At 45.2% G+C, this 7614-nt stretch overlaps 1 protein-coding gene across 1 annotated transcript in view; it reads left to right on the forward strand.

Moving 5' to 3' along the window:
* Nucleotides 1-7614, forward strand: part of LOC144168832 (cytochrome P450 3A41-like) — a 63011-nt gene that overhangs the window by 23015 nt on the left and 32382 nt on the right. The window contains exons 2-5 of the mRNA XM_077697817.1: nt 1092-1188; nt 1326-1378; nt 4816-4912; nt 6567-6692. Coding sequence (XP_077553943.1) covers nt 1092-1188; nt 1326-1378; nt 4816-4912; nt 6567-6692 — 373 coding nt within the window. The remainder of the gene's footprint in view (nt 1-1091; nt 1189-1325; nt 1379-4815; nt 4913-6566; nt 6693-7614) is intronic.

Raw genomic sequence — 7614 nt, forward strand, 5'->3', positions numbered from 1 at the left:
CACGTGTCTCAAATTCACGCGTACGACTAGTCGTGGTGACAGTCGTAACGATCAGTCGCATGCGAATCGCGTGTACCAATCGTACATGTGTCCAGCGCTTTAAGATTACCTCTCTACACAACTTTACTGACGGGCACGTTATGTAAAAACCGAGACATTATCAGCTTCGCTGTGAAATAATAAGCAATAAAACGTCATATTGTCTTCTCTTTGGAGCCACAGGCGATGTGTGCACGATATAAGTGTCTGGCGAACTTACTGATGCCCATTTTCGAAATCGGGTTTGCCACGATTATCTGTTGTAAAGGCCGTTAATTTGTGGGGGCCCCTGGTTTAGGGGAAGTACTACCGAGATTTGCCTCGGAAGTGTTCCTTATTTGAGAATTACCACCGATTACGTGTGGGTGCCATGACTAATTGTGGAAGGAGATTTTCTTTTGACCTCAACTTCTATATACCTGCGCTCTTCTGATATACACAGCGGTTTCTGTCGCTACTCTGAATTAAAAATAGGGCTAAGCACACACGCCAAGCTTGGCGTAAAAAGAACACCAATTTTGTGCTAATTACAAACTTATTTCAATACTCAGATAATGCGGGAGCGGAACTTTCTGTGTATCTTTCTGTCAGAAGTGTACCTATTGCTCTTGGAAAGAAAACATGTTTTGAGGGGAGCAACAACAATATAAAAACTACATATGACATATATTTTGATGTCGAAAAACTAACCGAGTGTCCAGCTTTTATAAGCTATTGCGGCGTCTTGTTCATCGCCAGGAACTCGCCGTTTGTGGAGTTTTCAAGAAGGGTGCTCACTTTCTGCTCATTTTGTTAGAAAATGAAAATGCACGTATTCCTTCTCCTTTTGGGTGGAGAGTTGCTATACCTTAGATGCAAAAGGTGGAAGTTGCACTTGCTGCATCTGTTAGCGTAGTGCGACAATCAATTTTGTGTCTGCCGGCCCGGAGCAACTGAACAAGCATACCCCAGCTACGCTCGACTAAAAACACATGCGAATATGCGTGTTTCGTTCAATAATATGAATTCAACCGTAGCGCTCATGAGACCTATTTTCATTATTCTCGTTATAGATGGAGGAAGAGGCACTTCTCGTACTTTAAAAAACTGGGCATACCCGGACCAGAACCAAACCTGATATGTGGTAACCTTCTTGAGTATCATGCATCGGTAAGTGCAAGGCTGCAAATTTATTTTGCTTTCAATGTCAGGTTTTAGTAAAAGAGCTACTGTCGCAGTCGTAACCGTTTTGTATATACGAGTACTCATACTAATGCTTTGCCTTGTTTCCCTTTGTCTTGGTACAGGAACATTACAAAGTCCTGGGAAGGTGGATGAGAAAATATGGAAGTGTTGTTGGGTGAGTCTTTGAATGTATTTCTAAATTCTCGTACTTAGTTTGTTGAAAATTCACAGCAAGCTCAAGGTGAGAGTATTTTGAAGCTGTTGGTGCAACGCAAAGAAAAACAAAAACGAAATTCAAAACAGGATATTGCGTAATTGGTATTATAGACAGTACGTTTTAAGACTGATTTCTATGACAGAAGCCGGCGAATGGAACCCGGAAGTAGTATAGCAGATTTCACTTTAAAAGCGTAATAGACAAGGGGTGTAGTGGCGCGATTTTCTTTTCCACTTGTGCAGATGTGTTAGCGCTAGATTACGCTGACTTGAACGCGCTACCAGAACTTTACAATGCACGGTCCTGTCGAGATGTACGCCATACTGTTTCCTGCAACTCAGTCCAATGGTGAATCTGACGACAGAATTCGCGTTTTCCAAAAGCATGAGCTTACGTACTGTCGGAGTCTGGCTCAATGTAGGAAGTAACGGGTATTACGACAACGCCTCCAGTGGCTCCGTCGGTGCTTACTGATTGCTCAAGAGCACCAAGTCTACAATGTTCAGAGCGTAAACTTCTTATGGGCCGTATTCCGAGCGCCTCCTCCGATCCATTTGTTCCCTCCACTCTGCTGACGGGAGGATTCCGCAGTGCTTATGCATGGGAAAATCGATTTCAAGGACCTCCTCGACCGGAGGCTGGAGTGGAAGAGGCACTCAGAATACGGCCCTATATGAAAACCTTTGTGTTGAACAAAAAATAAACGGACGGGGTGCCGTTCCACGTAAACAAAAGGAGTAGAAAACAAGCCGGAGAGCACAAAAGCTACGCAAAAAATAAACTTAAAATACGTGCCCTCGTCATACTCTCTACAAGAATAAAAGTGACATTTTTCTGGGTTTTTTTTTGCTGCCCTGTTCAGGCCTTTGCACTGTCCACATCACCGGTTAGAGGTGATCGCAATGCCTGCTCCACCTGCCGCTTTGCATCCGCGTTACCAAGCGGCGACGTGCGCTTGGCGAATTCAAAGTTTTTAATTGATTAAATACTGTTCAGCCTAAATTTAACTGGGCACAAAGACAACGACGAGAGACGAAGATTTTACAATTAATTACGACGAAGTGAAACATTAACAAAGGGAGTGCTCGCAGCATTTCGAGTAGCGGTTTATCACTATTTTCTACGACACGAAATTCCTTATGGCACTGATTTTTAAGTCGGCATTCTAAAATGTTTCCAGGGATTTTCATTTTGAGTCACTCATTTCCTGTTTATAATTCAAAACACTATATGCGGCGCATGCTACACGTCAAAGAAAAAACTAGAGAATCTTGCACTTAGTCGTGCAAGGCTTGAACCACAGCAAAGCTGCAGGATTTCTTTCAATGTGAGCACTCAATGAGACATCATACATTCGTACAAATTTTAACTTGTTTTGTTTACATATTTCCGTCATCACTTGGCACTGTTGTAGTAGTAGTCATGGTCATATGCATAAATATTGTCGTGTTTCTCATGCCAGGCATTAAATGCGCGGTAGTGCTTGACCACAGCTGGAGTGCAGCGGCGGCGCGTACATGCACGACGCATGCGCGGTGTTCCTGGGGTCGCGTCGATGTTCCGTAGACATGGAGGAAAGAAAAGTTTAGGAGGGAGCGTCACGGGACTATCGTGACGCCTAGTCATAAAAAATAAAAAGGAAAAACTGATTGGAGATGCCCCACCTCACGTGATAGGCAAGCGATAGTTTTTTGCGCCTCACGCGGCCGCCCGCCTGCCCGCGGTATGCTGCGTCTTTCCGTTTGGTTGCCGGGCCGTCCGGGTATTCGGGTTTCGGCGACAAGTCCCCGTCCGGGCGTTGCGCGCAGCGCTGCCTGCAACGCTAAACGCGCAGCGGGCTGATCGTGCAGGCAAAGTGTTCGGACGGGACTGACAGACAACATCTTTATTTATTGAGCTCTGGGATCCGTCGAAGTGCGCTGCAGTCGAAGTGTCGTGTTCCGCCGCAGTGCAAAAGTGGAGATGTCAGAGTACGACATCAGTGCCTCACATTTTATTTCACAATACACACCTCACTTCCTTGGTTCTGGTCATTTTATCTTTTCACCTCCCAGGCATAATTTAAGGTTCGTTACCCATATACCTATCGCACGGATTGAGCAGTTCTCGGACAACCAGCCCGCGTTCTGCCTGCGACGCGAGGTGGAAAATGATTTTTTCTTCCCGCGCCCACACCGAACATCAGTGGTTCTGAACCTTTTGTTTTCTAATGCTCTGAAGGAGACAGCAAAGCAAAACAAACGTCGTCACGACAATTGTGGAACATACAACGTGTCACCATGCCGGAGCACCGATAATGCGAATGTATGCAAATGCGCACGCGAGCGAAACCAAAGCTTTTCGCACCACCTCTCAGCTGATGGGACACTCGTTACAGCGCTATGATGTAAAGGGACGGTGGCGCGATAACTCCCAGCAAATTTCGAAACGCAATCGCCAAAGCACACCTGGCAAACACCACGTACCCGTAGGCCGCTCCGTGCTTGTGAATGTTTACAGCGGCGCGTTCGAGCAAATCCGGTCGTGGTTCCAGCGGTAAGCGTCAAATTCGGCTCGCAGCTCGTGATGGTGCTCCCTGAGCATGGGATCTACGTATCGTGTCGCTTTGAACAGCGACAATACTTCCACGATACGAGGGTGGAAGCGCAACGCTGGCGAAAAATCTCGTACGGCGCCTTCGGCAACGCCACTCGCCTCCACCTCCACCGGCAGCCAGCCGGAGCCACTAAATGCTACCGCGGGCCTGAGAGTGGTGCATCTTCCACACTGCATTGCGCGGGAGGAGCCCGGGGAGAGGAGAATGCGGCGTCAGAGGAGGTTGGCTTGCCAAAGCTGGGCCGCCTGACGTCGTGCTCCCCCCTAACATTTTCTTCCTCCATGTCCGTGAGCAGGTGTGGCTCCAGCGCGGGTGTTGTTGGTTGCTAAGCAACGCGAGACGCTCCTCAGGGTTTTCGCCAGATTTTTTTTTTTTTTTTTTGCTAAAGCCACTGCTTAAGCCGGGGACCATCTCTGCTGTAAAAAAAGCGTTTGTTTGGTCTTTTGCTGCTTTTTTGGTCTTTTGCTGATTTTGCTGCTTCGTTTACTTCGCGCTTTTGTTTCTGAGCTGCGGGTGATATCCTGGGCAGATTTTCCCATGAGCCAAAAAAGAGCTATACAGCATTGTTTGGGGCCATGAGGGGCGATTTGAATGTGGTAGTGACTAGTGACTTGCAGCGCCGTGTTTGGGTTCTCCTTATCTGTTCTAATGTTTGAGATGCGCTGTTTTTAGTTGAAGGAAATACCTCGCCGAAGCTCCCAACCCTACAGGTCTTAAGGCCCGCTTTATGAGTAACCCTTACAGCAATTTACACGACGTCTTCCTTTATAAAACCGCCTTATTCCATCATTTTTTTCAGGTTCTTCAATGGGGACGTGCCTTTCGTATTACTAAATGACCTAGACTTCATAGAACACGTCTATGTGCGGAATTTCGCAAATTTCGCGAACCGTGGGGTGAGTAAGACATTGTCCAAGTATTTTTAACCTCTTGGCAGATCACGCATACCTAAATACACGGAGGAAGACCTAACGAACAGAATCGCATTGTCCAAAAAGACGTCGTGACCAAGACATCCTGATAAAAAGGCTGCAAACTAACATACTTAATACATTTGTAACTTAATACTTATTCCCTGGTATTTGACTTTTCCCAAGCTATCACCGAATTCTGCATCTTATTATCGATGTCAGGGTTATCTTTTAGGGTGCTCTGTTAGCAGCGCAGCCGTTAGCGTAACTGAGTCCTTGGTGAGGTCGCCCTTCACAAAGCGCACAAACAGTGCGCAAGAACGCTTATGTCACTTATGTGGCCGTCGCGGTAGTATGTTCTTGTTTGGTGCAGAAGCGTACTCTTTCCCTCCGTATTGACACGCTTCCGATGATCCTAAACATTACGAAAACAGCGGTACGCAGACATCCACAAATGGGGCATGTGGTACGCGGTATTTGGATGCCTCAAAAAATATATTTATCCCTTGTACCTTCAATGTCGCGCGAAAATCTAGACAGGAGATTTTTTTTCTTCTCGCCTTCATATGCAAACGGTGCTCGCGGCCCGGAATTGAACCCGCGCCCTTACGCAGCAAAGCGCCTTCGCCCGCTAAGCCAACGCGAACAGAGATAACGTAAACTGCTAAACAGAATAAATAGTCTGAAAAGGATTTCGCAGAACATAAACTCATGTAAGCTAAGCGAAAAGAAGTTACAAAATACAATTACCCATTTTTCGTTATGAACGCACAAATTTTTGAGCAATACTATAAAATATTTCGACACACTTCCAATACAAACAAATTGAAGAAAAAAATGGACAGCCGGTGATCAAAATCAAACTGTATTAAACTATACAGCTACAAAGTTATTTCCAATAGTTCCCGCTACAGATGTTGACGTTGACGAAACAAGATTCAAGACCAAAATCTGGGTTGTTTGTTTTTTGTGTATGAGACCCGCCCCGGTGGCTCAGTGGCTAAGTAGTTCTGCTGCTGACCACGAGGTCATGGTTTCGATTCCCGGCCGCGGCGGCCGCTTTTCTCATGGAGGCGAAAAGCAAATACGCCCGTGTGTACCAGATTTAGGCGCACGTTAAAGACCCCCAGGTGGTCAAAATTAATCCGGAGCCCTCCACTACGGCGCGCCTCATCGCCTGCGTGGCGTCGGCGCGTTACACCCTGCAATCAATCAATCGTTTTTTTGTGGAAAAAGTTGTTGTTAGGGGCACTTTCTTATTTGCATCTGGTTTTTTGTGGGGAAAGTTGTTGTTAGGAGCACTTTCATATTTGCATCTGGGGACAGCCGCTTTATTCTTCAATTAAGATTGCATATCCTCTAATGGTTTTATTACTTGAAATGATCAGCCATTCTGATTTGGAGTTCGAGTGGTCGAAAACACGACCAGAAAAAAAATTTAAACCTTGTATTTTGAGGTTTATTTAATAGCCGCATCATTACTGGCATCTGCGTGCAACTCTTAGATTTTAGGTTCCAATTTACGTTCCCATAAATATTGGGCGTGAAATCTTGCAAGAGGTGGTTGCGATTCGAATGCTGTTCATTCTTAAAAACTTGACGATCGCCCACTTGGAATAATACGAAGCAATTATTTCAGCTCACTATGATGACCGACCAAATGCACCCTATTCTGGGGAAGTCCGTGATCCACGCTCGAGGAGTGAATTGGAGGAACATCAGGAGCTGTGTCAGCTACGCCTTCAGCTCTGCCAAATTGAAGAAGGTAAAAATCGGTTGCATACTTAAGTTGATTGCTAATAACAACCTCAAGTTTTTCAATATTTCTCATCATCATAGCAGCAGCGGACAGCCGAACAGCAGCATCGTTGTCAATACCAATTGGATCATCACGATCATTGTATTAACAACGTCGAAGAAAAATTTACGTCGATATTTTTGTGCACGGCACAGAAACGTGTGTCGAAGCTTTTAATCTCTTCGACCCTAGTAATCTGAATGCTTTTATGTTTCCGAATAATCTCTACCGGAAAACCCAAGAGGAGAATCCAGGTAGCAGAAGACTCGTTAGATACTTTACTCAATCGAAATATTTGTTGTTACCAGGTGCGAGTAAAATCGAAATGACAACAGAAGAAACAAACAAATACTTGCTTAATAATGGGCTGCAGATTGTGCCTGCTTTGGCAACTGTAGATACATAAGTAGGAATCATTAGATGCCGCACGTTCAACAACGCCTGCGCTCACTGTGGTCCACTGGCCGAGGATTTGCGCAATAGCTCAGCGCAGTATCGTGTTCATAGATACTTTTCAAAAGATCTCGGAAAGACGACGCGGCTGTTTACGCCCCAAGGATAGTGACGAGTAGTTTGTAAACGTATGAAATTATTTAATGCACCTCCTTTTCCTAGCGAGACTGTAAATAAATCATTCAGTAACTATATCAATGAGATAATATTGAAACTATGTTACCAGAGGAATTCAATTATCCTAAGTCAGGAATAGAATATTTCGAAAATAGAAAACTTGTGCTGCCGAAGAAATTTTATAAAATTGATAACGAAGCAAACGAAAGAAGTAAGCATGCAGTTGAAGGAAAACGCAGCATGAGAAACGTGACACTCCGTTAACGGCCGGTAGCCTATTGTCAGTTGCCTTAAACAGGAGATGTTGAGAAAGAGGAGC

The sequence above is a fragment of the Haemaphysalis longicornis genome, unplaced genomic scaffold, assembly GCF_048455015.1.
Source record: "Haemaphysalis longicornis isolate Haplotype H1 unplaced genomic scaffold, Haemaphysalis longicornis Haplotype H1 scaffold_2, whole genome shotgun sequence".
Lineage (NCBI taxonomy): Eukaryota > Metazoa > Arthropoda > Arachnida > Ixodida > Ixodidae > Haemaphysalis > Haemaphysalis longicornis.